General features: G+C 38.9%; 1 protein-coding gene across 1 annotated transcript in view; it reads right to left on the bottom strand.

Moving 5' to 3' along the window:
* Nucleotides 1-22,338, bottom strand: part of Cmtr1 (Cap methyltransferase 1) — a 240,378-nt gene that overhangs the window by 1,021 nt on the left and 217,019 nt on the right. Inside the window, exons 16-17 of the mRNA XM_067135097.2 lie at nucleotides 18,339-18,451; nucleotides 18,120-18,234 (exon numbers count right to left, since the gene is read on the bottom strand). Coding sequence (XP_066991198.1) covers nucleotides 18,120-18,234; nucleotides 18,339-18,451 — 228 coding nt within the window. The remainder of the gene's footprint in view (nucleotides 1-18,119; nucleotides 18,235-18,338; nucleotides 18,452-22,338) is intronic.

The following is a 22,338-nucleotide window of genomic DNA, read 5'->3' as shown; positions in this document are numbered from 1 at the left end:
GTTGACAATGCTGATGAATATCACACATATTTCTACACAATATATCACTTATGAGGGCAATACGGAAAATAAAGAACATTGTGCATACGGACAGTGCAGCTAGGTTGTTGCAGCCAGTCTCATGTGTGTTACGTTATGTGTGATGTAAACATTTGCCTGTTGTAGTTGTTGGCATGTAACATATTCAATTTGAAGTAAATTTTCTATGTATTAGGTCATATTCAGTACATACATTCTGATTTCACACTGGATGCTCTTACCAATTGTGCTATGATGCTCACATGTGGACACAGATCAGTACAAGTTGTGCAGATGTCTACTCATCATATTCCACATATATTCAACAGGGTTTAGGTCTTGGAACTTGGTGGGCTACTATAAAAGCATAATGGCTTGGAGAGCTTCTGTAGAGGTGCCTGCACTGTGCTGCTGAAGCATCTCATTTACAACAGCCACCATCAAAAAGACAACTACTGGAATCATCAAACAACCGCAGTCATGGTGCCCTCAACAATCACTAATGGTGATCTCATGAAAGACAATAGCTTCCCAGAGTGTAATGCCTGGGGTTGGTCCCATGTGCCTCTCGATAATGGTTCATCTATCTGGTACGTCAGCAGACACTATTGCAATGATCATTGTGGCCAAAAAAATTGTGATTAATCACTGGAAATGGCACTATGCCCATCGATCCAGTGTGACTAATCTCCGACACTAGGAAAGGCTCATAGATTGGATGTTGTGTGGGTCAGTAGAACACTTGATGCAGGAACAACAGATCATAAGCCAGCTACATGCAAATGATTACCAATTGTATGTCGTGTAATGAGTGGTGCCACAGGAGATCAAATTAACGCTGCTGTTGCTTAAGGGTCTGTGTGGAACAACCAAACGATGATGTCTCGCACTGCTGTCCATCATGTTCGTCCTGTCCCCAGTCGTTGAGCATGTGTACCTTCATTTGACCTCTGCAGCCATACAAGTTGTACCATAAATGTATTTCGGCCAACAGATGCAGCTACAACCCATACTGATAAACACACTCTCATGCAGACCAATTATCTGGGCCATCTCAACAGTTAACAATATTGTTGACATCCTGTTCATACCCATCATGTTTCACAAGCAAACACTTAACATCACTGCATCCCACAGACTACAAGTCACATAAAATCTACTGGGTTTTGTGGTTTGTCATGACCGATCAAGGGCCATATAAACAATCTGATCGGCCTGAAACATTCCATTCCATATCTCCTACATCAATACAAATGACCAATTCCTCCATGGTGTTGCAATTTCCATTTTTCCTACAGCATATTTTGTCATAAAAGCTTGTGGTGCAAGTTATTGTAATACATAATCATGGGCAACGAATAAGAGCATAATAACTGGTCCTAGAATTAGGAAATCCATTAGTGTGGAGTAGAGCAGAAATCTCAGATTTGTTTGTAGTCATGCTTTTCTTTCCTTGTACACAGCACTACATTAAGTCCTCAAATTGATGGAATTAAAATGATTTTTTTTTAAAATTGTCAACAGATAAAAATCCCTGGGCAACAATGCATTAATAGATTGCAACTAATTCAAATTTCAAGATGTCTAAGGGTTACGGTAGTAATGATTGCACCTTACTTCATAGACATAAGATTCAAGCTTGTGGAAACAAGGGAATCCCATTCACATTTGGCAGATCAGAGACTCATTGGAAACAAACTGGTACAGACATACTGAAGAAAGAAAGAAAGAAAAAAAGAAACCAGTATGGCATTGACCAAGTCAGTAATTTGGATAGCACCGCAAGTCAAAAATTACGATCCCAGTAAAACCAAACCAAACCCAACCCAACCCAACCCTATGGTGCTATAGCCCTGATGGAACTTGAAACTGCTGCTCAGTCCGAAGGTCTGCAGATTATGAGGTTGCGACTGATGAATGTACTAACACACAGTATGTATTTATATCTGTAAGTATTGAATGGTGGAAATATAAAATATTCCATTTAAAGGAATAATTATTTTATTAGATTACGAGTTGATATGTGGTCAGTGCGGCAAATTATCTTGGCTGTTATTCTTGGCTTTCTAGACTAAGGCCGTTACCTCATCGTCAGATAGCTCCTCAACTGTTGTTACGAGGGCTGAGTGGACCTCGAACCAGACCTCAGATCCACATAAAAATCTCTGACCGGCCAGCAATTGAACCCGGGGCCTCCAAGTAAGAGGCAGGTATGCTATCCTTACACTGCAGGACCGGCAATTTCTAAATAAGGGTGATGATGATGATGATGCTTGTTGTTTAAAAGGGCCTAACATCTAGGTCATCAGCCCCTAATGGTACGAAATGAGACTAAATGAAATGACAAATTAAAAACCCAAAATCCTCCGATGACCACAATTCAAAATGTGAGGAGGAAGCATGAATGGATGGAAATTAAGTTAAAATGATCAGTGGAACCGACCCACAGTGCCTCATATGCACAGAAGCTGGCTAAAACAATAGTATTACTGACCAAGGGACTGCTTCTATAGCACGATACTGAATCGATGATGCTTGTAGTCGAAAGGAGTCCAAAATCCAAGTCATTGGCCCCTCATAATGATACTTATCGCTAGAAAAGTAGAACCATGTTATCTGTCATGTTGCGGTACTAATCAAGAGTAGCGTAGACTCGCGGAATTCCACACATTATGGTACTACTCACAGGTAATGAAATTCGCACATGTATTACAGACCTACTGTGTTTCGCATATTGCGGCGTCATTGAAAGGCAACGCAAACCTATGGTGTTCATCACCTAAGTGTACTAACCACAGGGACTCATACTATCCCGTGGTGTTCCTCATATAGTGGGTACTAATCATAGGCAAGCCAGAACCATGGGTTCCGTCATCCCATGGTGTCGCTCATATAGTGCTACTAATCACAGGTACTGTAAAAGCCGTCGCGCTCTCGTTTGCTACTAATCACAAACCTATGTCATACCTAACATAGTGGTACTACGCGCAAGTAAAAGCGACCCACGATGTTCCCCGCGTGATGGTACTAATCACATGGATTTTCATGGTTCTAATATAATCATCCCTTGGTCGCCCCTTTTAGTCACAGGCAGGGGATACCGTGGATGTATTCTTCGTCTGCTTCCCCCACTCACAGTGGGTGTTCTCAGTAAGGAACCATAAATTCATTTCACCGACTGAGTATATGATATCAACAAAACTGAAAGTATTCACGCTTTTCAGGCTTTTTAAATCATGAAATTAATTTATAGTTCCTTACTGGGAACTTAAATTTTGATACGAAAACAAAAGGCAGGCATTTGTAACAAGCGGAGGTACATTAAAGCACCTCCTCCACTAGCTGCCAGCATCTTGGAGAAGTGTGGCATTTAAACAGATGAGCCTCCTGCTACACTGGGATAAAACACTGCTAGTTTTGCAAATGAAAAAGCTCAAAGAGCTTGAATAATTTCAATTTTGTTGATATGGATATGTTAAAAAAAGAACACGTTTGCAGGGTTTTTAAATTTCGTTTTTACAAACTGCTTTACATCATACCTATACAGATAGGTCTTACGGTGACGATGGCATAGGTAAGGGCCAGGAGTGGGAAGGAAGCAGCCATGGCCATAATTAAGGTACAGCCCCAGCATCTGCCTGATGTGAAAATGGGAAACCATGGAGAACTATCTTCAGGGTTGCTGAATGCAGGGCTCGAACTCACTGTCTCCCGATTGCAAGCTCACAGCTGCGTGCCTCTAACCGCGTGGCCAACTTGTTCGGTATGCTTCAAGTTTTATGGAACTATTGATAACATAATCATAGCCACAGGACCTCCAAAGTTACGTGGATTCCAAACCACCAGAACCTGAATTTTCATTTTAAAACTCCCGCATGCATTGGTTGGGATTCAAACTGTGGCTACCTTGGTGAGAAGCCAATGACAATGCCATTCAGATATCACATCCCTCCACAGATGCATTAAAAATTAGTGATGTTTCAGTTACTGGCAGAGCCAGTAAAAAGTTCAGAATAACAGTAACAGGGAGGTTTGAGTACTGGCAGAAAAAGTATAAGGAATTAAAAACAGCTGTAAAATGGGTAAAGTGATGATGATGATGCTTGTTGTTTTAAGGGGCCTAACATTGAAGGTAATCGGCCCCAAATGGGTAAAGTGTACTGCATAATAATAATATTCATTAGGAAAACAATAGCATGTAGTTTTATAATTGTTTTGTATTCTTCAGACCCTACTGTTTGACCCTGTTGGTTTGCCTCTCAAAATATCAACTACCACCATCTTCCTATTGTCAGGGTGCCTTCCAAGAGAGTTTATTTTATTATCTTAATATCTTCATTCTTCCATAATACATCTGTTTTGCTTAGTGTGAAGCACGACCTTGGAATTACAAATCCACTCAGCAAGCATAAAGCTACTCACTGTTACAGCCAGGCATTCAGGAGATTATTTGATAATACCAATCTAAATCTCATTTGTAGTGAAGAGATACTGATAGGGGTTGTAGTAAGGATGTAAAGGAGAGGAGAGTCTCTTGTAAGACCCCAATTAGAGTATGGTACCCACACCAAGAATGCTTGATACAAGAACTGCAAAAGCTCCAAAGGAAAGCAGCACAATTTGTTCCGAGTGATTTCTGACAAGGGAGCATTGTCACAAAAATGTTGGAAACTTGGGGCTGAGAAGACTTGGGAATATGGAGACAAGATGCTCAACTGTGTGGTACGTTCCAAGCTGTCAATGGAGAGACAGCGTGGAATGACATTAGTAGACGAATAAGGTTGAGCAGAGCTTTTAAAAGTAGGAAAGATCATAATATGAAGGTACTGTTGGAATTCAAGAGGATAAATTGGGGCAAATATTCATTTATAGGATGAAGAGTAAGGGATTGGAATAAATTATCGAAGGAAATATTCAATAAATTTTGAAGTTCATTGAAAACATTTTAGACAAATATAGGTAAACAACTGATACAAAATTTGCCATCTGGGCGACAGCCCTAAATGAAGATCACTGATGACTGATTTGACAGTAACATTTAAGAGGATAATCCACCTGTTTGCAGATAAGATTGGAAAAGTTTCAAGGATATGACAAGATGAAAACTGAAATGGAATGGGTGGTATACAGGAATGTTATGTCATGTCATGTAGGGAGGACAAAGAAAGTTAGGTTTCTAAGAGATAAATGTCTTATCCATGGAGGTAAGGTAACAGAAGGATATAAAATAAATTATTAGACTCTATGGGCAAGAGGCATGAAAGTTATTAAAGCCGTCCTCCTGAGTGTGAATGAAGGACTGCAGAGGAATCAAAAGCTTCAGCTTCAAAGCAGTCAGTAATGAAAGTATAAATAGAATAACACTCACCGAGACAATATTAGTTTAATACAAAACAAATAACAAGATTAAAGGGGTGCCATGATGTTGAAAAAGTGCAAGTGACAGACAACTAGTAAATCCTATCCTTCCAAGTGGACGAGCGAACGTGGATGCCTGAAATCGGAGCTTCCTCCGGTAAGGCATGGTGACCCTGACAGAATAATAGTCTAGTTTTTTGGATTGGGTTTATGACACCACCCTGTAAGTGCCAGCATTTAAAAATCTCTGCAACGTGAAACTGGATGGATCTTTAGACAAAAATTGAAGATGCTGTTTGACAAGCTTAGTAAACTTAAACTGGAAACATTGCTTTGAAATAATCATGCTAGACTGGGAAAGGATCTTTGGAAAAGTATGAAGGTACAGTCATTCATTTTCCAGCTGCAATGGTAGATTATGTGCATTGAGTGCAGTCCTTTTGCGCTCAATCAGCTGAAACAACTTATGATACAATTCAAAGCAACAAACACAATATTATCAACCCTTAGAATTAAGGGTCAATTTTTTATGAAAGTACTGTGAAGTTCATGCTACTACAGGAATGTCAGCTGATGATAAAAGGATAACTGCTCATAAAATGATAGTAAGTTACAGGTGAAGTCAATGCCCAAGTTGACAAGGAAGAGATGTATAGATCAACCATCAGCATATAGGAAGAGAGAAATGACAACAGTTCTTGCCAATAATGTTTGCAACATCTACAGACATGGTGGTAGGAACAACATTCTACGAACATAACTGTATCCATAAAATTACTATGCAGGCGCAGGTCTGGCCTCATCGATGTTACGTCTTATAACGGATCAATATTGACTTTGATAACTTTTCACTTCTTGGATCCAAGGAAGAATTTTAAATCCCAGAAAATTATTAACCCCTTGGAGAGGTATGTTCCCAATTGAACCTTGCTGGAAGTAGCTAACAACATAGAATGTGAGGGATTCTTCAGTAGGTATTGCTCACTGATGAAGTACTGTAGATGAATGCTGGAAAAAATGCACAATGGTTATCAGTGTGTAGTTAGTGTGATTCTCAGTATGCATAAGAGAGTTTGATGCAGACTGTGAGGATGTGACAAGGGGAAAGGAATGAGGCAAACAAGAAAATGCAGCAAAATTTTGGAACAGCTACAGAAGATTAGTAGGCCTTGAAGGAAGATGGTGTCACACCCTGGTTCATTTGTTAAGAAGGAAGCCATTTTTCTTAGTGTCAGCTCAGTTAATATACAGTTTTTCAGTCTGTCAAAACATGAAATGTAACACTACTGTATAACATATCTGTAAAAATTGAACTATTATAAGCAGAATGACATGGTTTTTTCAATAAGAATATCTTCATATTCTATCAGATCACTTTCTAACCATGCATATATATTATGTACAATACTATTTACTTTGCATAAACTTGTCAGTGATTGCATTTCTGTACTTATCTTAAACCAGCTTTTCTAGCAACAACTGCTGGACTGAGTCCAGGTCACTTGCTTCTATTTTGGTTTGTTAACTTGTCTGTTAGGGATGAGGGGAATTCAGCAGGGTACCCCTTTTGTTCAGCAGAGACAGAGAAAATGCTACTTGGCTGATATTTATATGTCCTGCTGTGTATTTGACTGAATGCATGATAATGACTTTGGAAGAAATAACCTTGTAGTTAAGGTTTAAAACGTACATTGTATGACTTTATTTTTAGCGACAAGATAATAATTTACATAATGGTCTTGAATGGTAAGCCACTGCCTAAATTTACAGAATTTAGTACAGATAAGAATAATCTGACCTACATTCCAGATGCAGTTTGTACCAGGTAACCTCCTGTAGGATTCATTAAGTGCTAATGAAAACAGTATGGAATGTTTATTAAAATTTGAATGAAGTAGCAAGAAGAGGGGTGGGTTTCTGATGTGTATGATCATTGTGGTTGGTTTCGATGATCCATTTTAAAAATGTTTTTTGCAGTGTTTATTTCTATTGCTTCTTTCATGTTTAATGAATTGCTTTCATATTACATATGTAAAATTCGGGGAGTACATATATAACAGCTCACACCACTTCATAGACATAAACACAGGAGGTTACCTTCCGGCAACAAACTTTAAATCTCAATTCTCCTTCTTATCTTAAAGAACGTTAATCTCTCTCTACACCATGAAAAGATGGCCATGAGACCATAGAACATGCATATTTTAATCACAAGTCCTCAGTATACGGCAATTCCTTCACAGTTACTGCAATTCATGAATGGAACAATCTGCCACAAGATGTCCAAGGGATATCAGTGTCCAAGAAATCTAAATGTGCATGCACAAAATATCTGATGGAAAGACACAAATTTAAGGACACGGCTGCTTCCTTCCCACTCTGAGCCCTTTCCTATCCCATCGTCACTTTAAGACCTATCAGTGTCGGTGCAAAGTAAAACAAATGTTCATGGCTACCAATGGTGGGATTCGAATGCAAGCTTACAGCTACGTGACACTAACCACACAGGCACTTCCTCAGTGGTTTTTACCTAGAATCTTAGCCTGACATTGTAGAAAAGATTTCTGTCATCTGGGGGTAAGTAGGTACACTTCAAAAGCATAGTTTCAAAAAGCATTCTGCAAAAGCAGAAACCATTATGCATGGCTTGTTGACGAATGAAAGATAGTTCTTTCTTCCTGTCAGTTTCTGTTAGCGGTATTTCAAAGGCCCTGTTGACGAAACTATAGTAAGAAGATTTCTTTTGTGAAATGGGATGTAAAGAATCGTCCTGCATTCATCATCAAAAAATCATCTCTAAATGCAAATATCAACAACAAATTAAACTTAAGCAGCAATCAGAAAAGACTAAAAGGTACGTCAAATTCACCTTTAATAACCCGAGGATTTATGGAATCACGAATTTATTTAAGAAATACAACACCAAAGTAGCTTTTTCAACCAAAAACAATACGAAACGTAGATTCTTTAATCACAATAGAGCCAATAAACTTCAAGATGACAAATTTCAAGAATCTGGCATTTATAAGTTGAAATGTACTCAGTGTAAAAAAAAATATGTGGGACAATCAGGAAGGAACTTCATAATTAAATATCAGGAACACGTCAATGCAGAGAAGTACAGAAGATTCTCTGCTATGGGAGCTCATATGAAAGAAGCGAACCACAAATTCACTAATATCAAACAGGACCTTCAAATCATAAGTAAGATCAATAAAGGGACGCTAATGAACAACCTAGAAAACATCTACATTCTTCTTGATAAATTAGAGAACGGGCAACGGAATCTTAATGAAATGAATGAGCGAAAAACCTCTTATACGAGCACATCAGTAAATATATGGAATGGATTGACAGAAGACAAGTAAGACGAACAAGTGAAATAATCAAGCACGACGTCGCGGGAGCACAGCTAAGTCTCCCTCCTCCCTCACGTGACATACTAGATGACGACGCAACTCCACGTCCCTTTTTTCCTATGGATTGCACGAACAATCAAACCGTGTCACATCGCTACTACACTAGGTTGTGCACAAAGACAGATCCCCAAGGCAGCACAGATTAAACATCTTTCTAAGATATGATATATAACGTGAGGCAAGCTGCCCTAACCAGATGACCGCCATTTTTAACTAAGATGATACTAAAGAACTTTTACCAGTCAAACAATCAACACAGCAAATATTTTTTCCATAACCTAAAGATTAACGATTGTGCTTATTGTCCAATATTTTTCATCTAAGTTTCCTTATACAGCTGATGATGACCACTAAGTGCTCGAAACATGTTCTGTGAGTGATAATGTTTATTTAATTTTGCCCAACGCAAAAAATAAAGTATCGATTAGGTGGTTCTTTAATTATTCTTGTTGACTTTTGCAATAATCGATATAATCTTAACAATAGTAACAAAATTTTAGATTTTTTAAACACCTTCGACCAAAATATAAAGTTCACCAAGGAGGACGAGGTCAACGGTTTCATCAACTTTTCAGATATTACAGTAACAAGCGATAAGAATACATTCGATTTCCAAATTTTTAGAAAACCTACTCATACACCACTAACAATTAAAAAAATTCATCAGTACACCGCAACTCCCACAAACAGGCCACTTTCTACAGTTTAATTTACAGAGCCTTAAAAATCCCTCTAACACCTAAGAACCTAAAAACAGAAATGAATTATATAAAGAATTTGGCAAAACTTAATGGTTTTAAAACAGAAATAGTTAACCGAATAATTAACAAATTAAACTTAAATTAGCAACTAACCTCGTCCCAGATAAACCCAGAAAATCTAAGTTTGCCACTTTCACCTACAATAATCCAGGTATACCAGGTAACAAATCCCTTAAAAAAGCAAAATATCAACACTGCCTTTAGGACAACAAACACTAACCGCAACCTGTTTCTCAATCACAACACACTCAACTCAAACAGTAGCATCTATTCAAGTTCAGGCATATACAGACTCAAATGCACCCAATGTGACGTTTCGTATATCGGTCAAACTGGCCGGAGTTTCTTTACAAGATATCAAGAGCACTATAATGCCAATAAACACAACAAGTTCTCAGTCATAAGTTCTCACATGAAGGATACAGGGCATTATTTTACAACTATCGAATAGGACCTTACAATTATCAAAAGAGTGAGCAAAGGGAAATTAATGAATGAATTAGAAAGCATTTATATTTATTTAGATCAATACTATAACAAAAAACCTTAATCTCAACGACTTAATTGAAGTAAAGATCCCTTATACGAGATCTTGCCCAACTTGTTAAAATCACTAAATTTAAATCAAAATAAAATTTTTAAAAGTCTTAAAAATAACATCCACAAAAGCTCCCACCACTCCATTAAAGGTAACTCCCTCCGTGTCCGTCCCTACTAATCTGCCACAGACAACAGTGCGTAAGCTTAATGCTATGCCCATCTCCTCTCCCACACCACACGCCTGTCCCTCAATTCCACACATATACAATACAAGAAATGCAAGTGTCACGCGTTCTGATGCTGCAAAGGCAACTAGTTCATACCAAAAAAATCAAGAGGGTAAGTAAATGTACACACAACGTTTCCTGCAAAATATAGCCATCTTTTCTTTAAACTTAAAGTCTTTCTACCCTCCTCTCATTACAGATTCTTCACCACACATCCATCAATAGTTGTTCTCAACATTCAAGCTATAGCCATCATCAAACATGTGTGTTCCCATTTGACTATTAGCACAACAAAGAAACAATCGCATCAGCTAGTAAGGACACAAACAGCAACACTCAGCCGTGAACCTTTCTCATTTTTTCAACAAAAATAAGAAGCCTGTGGACTCACCTCACAAATACGGGTCTAATAACAACAATAACACCATCAGTCACACAGCTGTATACTCTATGATAATACTATAAACTTTCTACTAAAATAATGTATTTTTTAAATGATTAAGCCACTTAAGGATCATTGTAACCATTCAACGACTTCAAATTGGGTTGCCTTTAAGCAGATTCCATTCATTTTGATCTTGTACCTCAAGGCCATAATTTTAGCCAGACTTTATTATCGTTTAGGTAAATAAGAACAGTTTGGCTATTTTAAAAATGTTTTAAGGATTTCAACATAAGATTGCACCAACATTACTCATTTTTCTCATACATATTTTTAAACATGTTTTAATTGTGTAAACTGTCATTTAGGAACTTACACAACAAGCTTCCTCATTTTTATGACACACATATTTCTTTATGTAACACTTTGTCTAGAGTAATCAGGATCCTGATCTTGATCTTTTAGGCATGAGATTACGGCTGATGATGCCCATCATCAATGGGCGAAACATGTCCCATTAAATCAGAATGACAAGATGTAAATCTTTTTAAGAACCCAATGTGTATTGAATAGGTGGATCTCAATAAACTTTTGTATCATTGTTGAATTAAGTGGTATGTTCTGAGCTGTCAGTGGAGAGATGGGGTGGAATAACATCAATAGATGAATAAGTTTGAGTGTTGTCTTTAAAAGTAGGAAAGATCACAATATGAAGATAAAGTTGGAATTCAAGAGGACAAATTGGGGCAAATCTTTTTTTATAGGAAGGGGAGTTAGGGAATGGAATAACTTACCAAGGGAGATGTTCAATCCAATTTCTTTGCAATCATTTAAGAAAAGGCAAGGAAAACAACAGATAGGGAATCTGCCACCTGGGCGACTGCCTTAAATGCAGATCAGTAGTGATTGATTGATAGTCCATATCGTTGTTGATTACACACTGTTAATATACGGAACAGATAACATTACTTACTTTTGTTTTCTGAACTTATTGTGTTCTCCAGCTCACTGCTAGATATGATTGCTCATATGCTGTAACTGTTATGATATTTATTTTAATTCTTAATGCACTATTTTTCTTTTTTTTTAAATTTTGAACCTCGGTTTATCTGTATTTTTCTTCGTAGATAGATAGTTTATTCCCATCCCATCCACTCATTGCTTATTTTATGCCATATGCTATCTATTAAGCCAATGGCCATAGCCGTGTTGAAACACCGGATCCCGTGACATCTCCGAAGTTAAGCAACATTGGGCGTGGTCAAGATTTGGATGGGTTGCCAAGTGCTGTTGGTGGGGGGTAAGGGAATGGAGGAGCGGAAAGGAATTGGCTACCCTTCCATACGTAAACTCCGGCTCAGGCACACCTCTGCGGAGGTTCAGACCTGCCTTCCAGCAGAATACACCCTTACCATCTATTATTAATGCTCTCACACTCAGGAAAGAAGAAAATTTGGTCGCCCGGCTACCCTTTGCCCTTAGAATCATTACCACGCCTCAGAAGTGAGTATCTTGTCTCGATGGCTAAAGCGAACCGGAGCAACGAGGGTAGTTTTGGACGGGCACAATAATGGTTCACACAACATCAACTCCTGGCTATTGCTCAGTTTGTGCCAGCTCTTGTATAGACAAGATTGCAGGAATGGAGTAGTCTTTTATATTATGACAGTCATAGAAGATATTTAGAAAAAGACATACCTGTAACTGATGCCCAGGTTGTAGGAAGTCGAGATCAAGAGTGAAAGCACTTAAAAAGGTTCAGCAAGAACAAGAGAAAATGCCAACTACTGCATGTTCACATGGGCTAACAAACACACCAGCGAACCCAAAAGCATTAGAAAGAATAGAATGCAAAGCAAGTGATCTCACTTACAATGACATCATGGCTTTTCATCATCATCATCATCATCATCATCATCATGTAAATAATTTAAATAAAACTGGCCAGAGTAAGTTCTTACTAAAATACATGGAAATCACATAACCAAAATGCAATAATAGTAATGAAGAAGTGACAAAGAAGAAAACAGTTTTGATAAAGTACAGAGTAAGGAATAAAGGTGGCCAGACTTTTACCAGTATGTGCTGCAACATTTCAAGCACTATCAAGATGTCCAAAGATAGACTCTCACATTTTTTTTTTTTTTGCTAGGGGCTTTACGTCGCACCGACACAGATAGGTCTTATGGCGACAATGGGAGAGGAAAGGCCTAGGAGTTGGAAGGAAGCGGCCGTGGCCTTAATTAAGGTACAACCCCAGCATTTGCCTGGTGTGAAAACGGGAAACCACAGAAAACCATTTTCAGAGTTGCCGATAGTGGGATTCGAACCTACTATCTCCCGGATGCAAGCTCACAGCCGCGCGCCTCTACGCGCACGGCCAACTCGCCCGGTACTCTCACATTTAGCCAGTAGATATCATGCAACAGGAAAGTTACCAATTAAAAACAGATGAGGAGACCAGAGCACTGCTTAAAATAAAGAAGTTCCAGAAGCTAGAAAGAATTACTGTAGAGAGAGCCACTATTCGAGAAGTAAGTCCAGAAGAGGTTATTTACCACCTGAGCTGAACATAGTGGCAGAATTTCTATTAAAGAAAAAAGGGAAAACTGTAGGCCTTTCCACTTGTTCTTTGTCGAAGTATGAAGGTGTTTTGCTTCACAGCTTTAATCTGTAATTCAAAACTTCCCTTACAAATACATGCTCAATATGCAAGACTGGTCTCTTGAAAATAAAAAAGGTAAAAGATTTGAACAACAAAATTTCCTGCAAAAAGATTCTATGCAATAATGGAGGAAAATACTAGCGTGATTAAAGTATGCTACAATACAGAACAGAACTAGTCAATACCAAAGCTTCCCGTCGGTGAAGTGTTCAATTCAAGATAAGTTTGGCTATATAATTTGTGCATTATGATTCATTCAAAGGAACAAAAAAACGAAAGCACCGATTTTTATACTTGGTTAGAAACCAAAGGACTGAAAGAATGCAATCAAGTTACATCTGGTGTACTAGATTTCCTTAGAAACCTTGAGAAATCCCAGCTGGAAAATGGTCCAAATGAAATTCTTTTATTCTCCAACTCCCGTGCAAGTCAAAATAAAACACCATAATGATATTCACACTAATGGCCTTTATGAAAGAAAGCAGAAGATTTAATAAGCTAGTCCATTACTTCCCAATTTGAAGCCATGGCTATATGTCTACACAGAGTGTTTGGTAATAGAGTGAAAAAAGTCTACTACAAGAAAGGAAGAAAATCTTGTCACTAACTGAATACTAGTGCTGGAGTACCGTCAAGATACTAAATAAAGATTGGGAAGCAAAGGATGTGAAGTCCAGTGTACTAAAGGCTTTGTAACCTAAGATACCTTTCAAAATAACTGCCCAAAGGGTGACAATTTATGAAAAGTCTACAAGGAAGGTATATCTTAAAAGGCATGAAGCAGTTTGAAATACCAAAAGGAGCAGAAGAGTTTTATAAGGGCATTGATGAAAGTCAGCATTAGGTTTCAGTTTTCAGTTACTGGCGTTTATATTTTTTATAATGTTATGATACCATTTTGCCCTTGTGTTTATCAAACTGTTATGGAACAATGTGACACTAAAGACCTGTATTTCTAAGCGACATGAACAACAAACAAGTCCTTTTGTAATATCTGTAAATTAAAAAAATAAAAGACATTTTGAATTATTATACATTAACAAAATCTTTAACTTACATCTTTGCATTTACTGACTTCTGAATAAACTTCAAAATTTTATCCCTTCTGTTCTGATATTAAAAATGAAAATTTTAGAAATGTCAAACACACAATCAAATTTGTGTTTTAAAAGGTAGTGTAAATGTCAACCTCCCCCATGGTCTGGTACCTTGACGTGGTGGGGAGGCTTGCGTGCCTCAGTGATCCCGAGAGCGATGCCGGCGGGAGCTTCGGCTCCTGGCAGGGTCACCCTTGCCGGTAAGGTCGAGGATGAGGGGCCAGACTAAATGACAGACCTTCAGCTGTAGGTCCTGAAGGAAGAAAATCTTTGTCTCAGGGAGTAGGGAATGAGAACACCACCAGTCCTGAAGTTGCAGCATGGCAGGGGCAGAGGCCAAAAGAGGGCAGCCCCCTCACTGCCCTATAGGCACTGTGGGCCCATATCTCACATGCCCGAAATAATTCCCATGAAAAGTCAAAACGAGAGATACACCGGATTGCTGAACCCAATGGCAACATGGCGAGGAAAAAGGATTATGAGATTTGGAATATAAGAGGATTAGCTAGAAAGGAGAATGAACTAGTGGCAGAATTCGAGAGAGCAAGACTTGTAGTGCTGGCACTAACAGAGACAAAAAAGAAAGGTCAAGGGGCAGATACAATGGTGAACGATCATGTGCTCATTTATAGTGGAGTTAGCATCAGATTAAGGGCCAAATCAGGAGTAGCACTACTGATCCACAAGAACTTCAGAAATAAGATTCAGGATTGGAAATTCCACACGGATAGAATTCTAACGGTCAGCATACGATTAGATCCAGAGATGGAACTGATGACATTTATTGTGGTTTACGGAGTGAACGACGATGTAAGAAAGGAGGAGAAGGATAGGTTCCACGAAGAACTACAGAATGTGGTGGATGACACTCGAGGGGAAATCATTGTATTAGGAGATCTCAACGGCAGAGTCGGAAACCAGCCAGAGGGAAGTGGCGGAACTGTTGGCCGGCATGGTGAGCCTGTGGTTAACAACAATGGTGAGAGGATTGTTGATTTCTGCGTTGCCAATAATCTCGTTGCAGTGAACACCATGTTCCCGCATAAGATGATACATATGTACACGAGGGAGGAACCCAGTCGAGATGAGCGCTCCATCATAGATTATGTGTTAGTGAAGAGAGATCACCTCCAGAAGGTGACAGACTGTCGAGTATACCGTGGCTATGAAATAGGAAGTGACCATTTTCTCTTGATAACAACAATGGAAACAACAGCAAAGGTACAGAGGAAACAACCTAAGAATAAGAAGCAAGTAAAGATTAAGGTGTATAAGTTAAGAGAGAACAGGGAGGTACAGGAGCAGTTCACACAGGAAGTGGAGGAGGAGTGTCAGAGGACAGAGGAGAGGATCGAGGAAATGGACCTGGAGGGAAAGTGGAACATGTTCAAGAAGATACTATTAGAAGTGGCAAGTAAAGTATGTGGAACAACAAAGGTAGGGGAGTACAAGAAAAGAACAAGCTGGTGGAATGATGATATCAAGGAAGAAGTAAGAAAGAAAAAGGAAATGTGGAAGAAATACTTAGGAAGCAAGGATGCTGAGGACCATGAGATGTATAAGGAACAAAGAAGAAAGGTTAAAGACCTAGTGAAAACAGCGAAAAGACAGTCTTGGGAAGAATTCGGACAAAGAATGGAGAAAAATTATAAAGAGAACCAGAAGCTGTTCTATAGAGCACTGAAAAACATGAGAAAGGAGAAACAGTGCCCTCTAAAGTTTATAAAAGATAAGGAAGGGAAAATCTTAACAGAAGAGAAAGAAATAATGGAGAGATGGAAAGAATATTTTAATGATTTACTGAATGGAAATGAGAATGAAGACAGCCCATGGTCAAGTGAGGAAAGAGAGGAGATGGGGGGAGAAGGAGAACAAGAAGAAGGAGAGGACTTAAGGATAAATGAAATGCAGTTGGCTATTAAACAACTCAAGAATGGGAAGGCCCAAGGACATGATGGAATCGCCCCAGAAATGATTAAGAACTTGGGAAAGAAAGCAGAAAACTTTCTATTCAAGATTATGTTGGAGGCCTGGAGAACAAAAAAGGTACCTAGAGATTGGGAAGTAGCAGTCATCGTCCCCATCTTTAAGAAAGGAGACAATCGAGAGTGCAGTAATCACCGTGGCATATCCTTGTTATCAGTGCCTGGGAAGGTCTTCTCAAAGATCCTGGAGACTAGATTAAGAAAGGAGGTAGAGGCTAAACTTGAAGAAGCCCAGTGTGGCTTCCGCCCAAATAGAAGCACGCAAGATCTCATATTTACTGTTAGGATGGCCAGTGCAAAGCTACTGGAAAAGAACAAGACCCTTCATGCTGCCTTTATTGACCTGAAACAGGCATTTGACAGAGTCCCGAGGTCCAAACTCTGGAAAGTCCTAAATGAGTATGGAGTTAGCAAGTCACTTTGCAGTTCAATCATGAGTCTGTATAAGAACTGTCGGAACTACGTGCGGACAGGAAATGTGAGGTCAGCAGAGTTCACTACGAGACAAGGAGTCCGGCAGGGCTGCAGTCTTAGCCCTCTTCTTTTCATCGTATACCTCGACCATATTATGAAGCTGTGTCATGAGAAAATCAAGAAATTGACGGTCGGAAATGATCTCATGCGACCAGTACGATTTTCTGACCTGGCATTTGCTGATGACCTGATTGTTGTTGCCTCCAGCGAACAAAACCTGCAGCACAACATCAATGTATGGGTGGAAGAGCTTAAGGAAAAAGGTATGGAGGTGAATGCGGACAAGACAAAGACTATGGTTATCAGCAGGAATGAGGAGAGACACTGTATCATGGTCGATAGTAAACCATTAGAGCAAGTCACCAAGTTCAAGTATCTTGGCTCAATCATCAGCTCAGATGGGAAGATGGAGGAGGAAATAACAGAAAGAATAGGAACAGCAGGGCGCTTGTTTAATGCCATCCGAACAAACTTCCTCAACAAGAAGGAGATCTCAAAGGGCACAAAATTAGCCGTTTACAAATCCACCTTTATTCCCACATTGACCTATGGCTGCGAATCCTGGGTGCTAACAGAAAGAACCAAGAGCAGAATCCAGGCGGCAGAGATGAGGTACCTCCGGAAAGTAGAGGACAAAACCAGGAGAGACAGGATCAGGAATACAGCCATCCGGAAAGTATTGAATATGAAGCCACTGGAGAAAACCATCCAAGAATATCAATTGAGATGGTTTGGCCATGTCCACCGAATGTCGACAGACCGCTTGCCGAGGTTAATGAGGGAGGTGAGAGTGGAAGGAAGGAAGGCTCGAGGAAGACCACGGAAGACATGGGAGGAGGGGATTAGAGAAGCACTGCAGGAGAGGGGACTCTCGGTACGAGAGGCCGTTGCCATTACCGGAGATAGGAGTAGATGGAGATCTCTCGTATCCTCGACACCTCATGGTACAAGAGGACCGGATTAAGTAAGTAAGTAAGTAAATGTCAAATTATTTTGTTCACAGAATTAGTATTTCGGTATGATTTAAATAAAATGCATTTCCTGAAAAATGTACTACTTTTTGGCATTTATTGAGTTTGGAAAGAAAAAACCCAGCTCTTCAATTGGTACTTTTCATAGCATCATCTAACACTAGTCAATATTTTATACCAGTATCAGTTTGATATCAGAAGATTAATGTAAAAACTTCTTACATAAAATCAGCACAAGCTTCTGGTGGTCTGTCCTTGTCATACTTTGAGTCCTTACAGTTAGGACTTGCATAATACTTGCATTGGGTTTTCCGGCTCACATGCCGCATCCATGGAGCTGGAATACAGAAGTTTAAAAGTTGAAAAATTAGAGAAAACTATGACCTTGATCATAGATAATACCATGCATAGATAAATTTAGATAAAGAGGAATGAACTTACACTGAGTAGCCTTTAAAAAAAGTAGGCCACCTGGAATGAAGAACCGATCTTCCTCAAGTGTGATCACCAGTCGAGGCTGACCACCGGCCCCTTTTATTGAGCGCAAGTCCAACCTATATGAAAAATAATTATCAATTATTTGGCTAGATTTAGCAGCATGCACTATCTTATTTATGTTTTATTGTCTTGTTCAGTGGCAAAGTTAGAGCTCTACTGTTGGATTTTTAATTATGGACACTTGGGTTTAGGCTTTAATTATAAACATACCAATAGGCCTATTGCAAAGTGAGTTACACCAATATTTTCCTTGTTTAATTCTGCATTAGGGTATATAAGACACATTGTTTTTGAAGTTCATTAAAATACTTTTTATTGGCAGTTGTAGTAAATATTGTCCCGGTATTTGGCTTCTTCTCTAGGAAGTGCTCACTTAGCAATATGTACAGGGGAAACTACTTCTCTGATATTAATGAAATTTTTATATGTTATAACCCCATGTATTAGCAGTGTAATAAGTTACAATTTTTTCAACTACCCCAAAAAAACTTATCATTTTTCTAAACCACATCTTTCCCAGCCCAGAATAAACGTACAACAGGGAACTTGGGCTTGTTTTGAAGCACTCAGTCATGGTTGTCAGAAACTACAACCACTGTAATCATACAGTGTGGTACCAAATTTATGAAGAGTAATATTGAAAGGAGGTTTTGTGTACGCCAGACCGTGCGATTAACAGCAGGTAGGGTGGAGAAATCGGGTGCAGTGCTGCCATGTACACTCTCCCCGAGCAGTTGTGAAACATAATGTACATGACCTTGCTTTGCGCGCAAACTATTTTCAGTTGTCCTATGTTCTTCATGTTGGCCACGTCACTTCAAGATGCCTCCGAGACCGCTGTTATCAGAGGGTGAACTTGCAATGATTTTGAGTTCTATTTGTTTCTTTCAAAGTGAGGGAGAAGAAGTAGGGAACAAAAGGTTCCCTGTGTAACAGAAAGTGGCAGATTGTCTTGGATTATTGATGTCATCAGTGAAGAGAGTAGGAGCCGCTCCAAAGGAGAATGATGGAAATACGTCATCCAGGTCAAGAAAGAAGCAGTGTGTGAGACCGGGGCATCCGAAAATCCATCTTGATTTTAATTTGGGCACAATATGAAGAAACATACACAATTTTTATATGAATAAGGTATTCCCCACAATTAAAAGCCTCTGCATGAAACTGGCGAATTTTCCTGCTATGTCAACTTCTACACTTTTGAAAGTAGTTAAAACCTTGGTATTCCGACTCAAAAAACTAAACAGAAAACCAGCGTTAATGGAATCTGTGACAGGTGCTGCATTGCGAAAAACCTACCTTAGACGAATTAGAGACTTAAGATCACAGGGCTACAAGAACTTCTTTACTGACGAGACCTGGTGTGGACAGAACCATACGATGAAATATGGGTGGCAAGAAAATGTGATTGATGTTTTACAAAACAACTTTGAGAACTATAATCAGTACAAAGGGTTCATTCAGCAAATTTATGGATAGCGTGGAGGGTTCAAAACACAGTCTGGAGCTGGGAAGTGCATCATAATTTTACAGAGTGGAAGTGAAGAAGATTTCTTGATGGTGCAGAACTATGTTTTACTGGCAAGGACAATACGATGATCTGAACAATCGGAGCTGATTGGCGATTACCACAATGAGATGAACTCGACTCATTCTGAAGAATGGTTCACAAAAGTCCTGAGTTTATCGCCTCAAAGGTTGGCTGTTGTTATAGATCAAGCTCCATATCATACGAAGGTCAATCTTTCAACTAAAAACCCCAACCATGTCATGGCTGAAACCCAAAATTATATCTTGGATAACATCAAAGAATATTTCACTACCACCTGGACTTGATGATTATAACAAATTAACTACATCAGAGTGCTGTCTCTGTGGTGCAGTGGTTAGCATGATTAGCTGCCATCGCCGGAGGCCCGGGTTTGATTCCTGGCTCTGCCTCAAAATTTGAAAAGTGGTACGAGGGCTGGAAAAGGGAGTACTCAGCCTCGGGAGGTCAACTGAGTAGAGGTGGGCTCGTATCCCACCTCACCCATCATCGAAGTGGTTTTCTATAGTTTCCCACTTCTCCTTCAGGCAAATGCCGCGATGGTACCTAACTTAAGGCCACGGCCACGGCCACTTGCTTCCCTCTTCCTTGTCTATCGCTTCCAATCTTCCCATACCCCCACAAAGCCCCTGATCAACATAGCAGGTGAGGCCTCCTGGGCGAGGTACTCGTCCTCCTCCCCAATTGTATCCCCGACCCAAAGTCTCACGCTCCAGGACACTGCCCTTGAGGCAGTAGAGGTGAGATCCCTCGCTGAGTCAAAGGGAAAAACCAACACTGGAGGGTAATCAGATTAAGAAAGAAAAGAAAGAAAGAAAGAAAGAAAGAAAGAAAGAAAGAAAGAAAGAAAGAAAGAAAGAGAGAGAGAACTAAATCAGAACTGATTGTCCTTTCCAGGCCTTTTTTTTAGAATACTGGTAAAAAAGCTGGACTAAACGACTTTGACTACATGTAGAGCTGTGTGTTCGTTGCGCACCTGATTACTACTGAATGTGGCAACATTGCGCCTGATTTCACCACCCTGCCTGCTGTTTATCGCATGGCCCGGCGTACACAAAACCTTCTTTCAACATTACTCTTCATAAATTCAGTACCACTCTATATGGTTACAGTGGTTGTAGTTTCTGATAACCATGGCTGAGTGCTTCAAAACAAGCCCAAGTTTCTTGTTGTATGTTTAACCTGGGCTGAGAAAGAGTTGATTTAGGAAAATGATAAGAACTTTTTTGGGGGTAGTTGAAAAAATTGTAACTTGAGTATTATACTACAATAGTACATGTGGTTGTAACATATAAAAAATGCATTAATATCAGACAAGTAGTTTTTCTTATATATATATATATATATATTCCAAAACCCGGAAAATACTTACTACAACTGCAAATAAAAAATTATTAATGAACTTCAAAAACAATGTGTCTTACACACCCTACTGCAGAATTAAACAAGGAAAATATTGGTATAACTCACTTTGCAATAGGCCTATCGGTTCCCATGTAATTAAAGTCTATACTCGAGTGTCTATAATAAAAAATCCAACCTTCTCTTACACTTAACCACAAGGTTTACAATCCAAAATTAAATAATTAAAATAGTTGAAATTAAGATAAATTAACAGAATTAAGAATGAATTTAAATAAATGACAAACTAAACCAATACAGTAATAAAAACTTTTTTTAAAAAATCTGTTACAGATAGGTCTTATGGCAATGATGGGATAGGAAAGGCCTAGGAGTGAGAAGGAAGTGGCAGTGGCCTTAATTAAAGTACAGCCCCAGCATTTGCCTGGTGTGAAAATGGGAAACCATGGAAAACCATCTTCAGGGCTGCCAACAGTGGGGTTCGAACCCACTATTTCCTGGATGCAAGCTCACAGCTGTGCGTCCCTAACCGCCAACTCGCCCAGTATATTAAAAACTGACATAATTTAAGTTAAATTTAAGACTTAATGTAAACATCTAATAATTAAGATCATTTAATGCTAAGTAATGAGAAATACTGAAACCTTAAATTAAAGAAATTTAGATCATTCTTTAAGAGTACATATAAGCACAAAAATATAACTAAATATTGCAATGAATGAAAATATGCAGTGTATGAACCGAACATATTTTAAGAATGAAATAAAAAATCAAAACACACAAATAATAATAATAATAATAATAATAATAATAATAATAATAATAATAATAATAATAATAATAATAATAATAATAATAATAATAATAATAATAACCACAAATTTTCAACTGAATTGATGCTCCAAAGGTCTGGAGAGATTTCAGACGAATTAAGAACACTGCAATCAGAACGAATGAAGAAGCACTGGGCAGATAAGAAGAATCAAACAGTACAACCTTCAAAGAGAAAGTGTACATGGAAGACTCAAGTGGTCC

This window comes from Anabrus simplex, chromosome 1 (genome assembly GCF_040414725.1).
Source record: "Anabrus simplex isolate iqAnaSimp1 chromosome 1, ASM4041472v1, whole genome shotgun sequence".
NCBI classification, from domain to species: domain Eukaryota; kingdom Metazoa; phylum Arthropoda; class Insecta; order Orthoptera; family Tettigoniidae; genus Anabrus; species Anabrus simplex.
The sequence above is the reverse complement of the archived record's forward strand: the minus strand, read 5'-3'. Positions and strand labels throughout refer to the sequence as shown.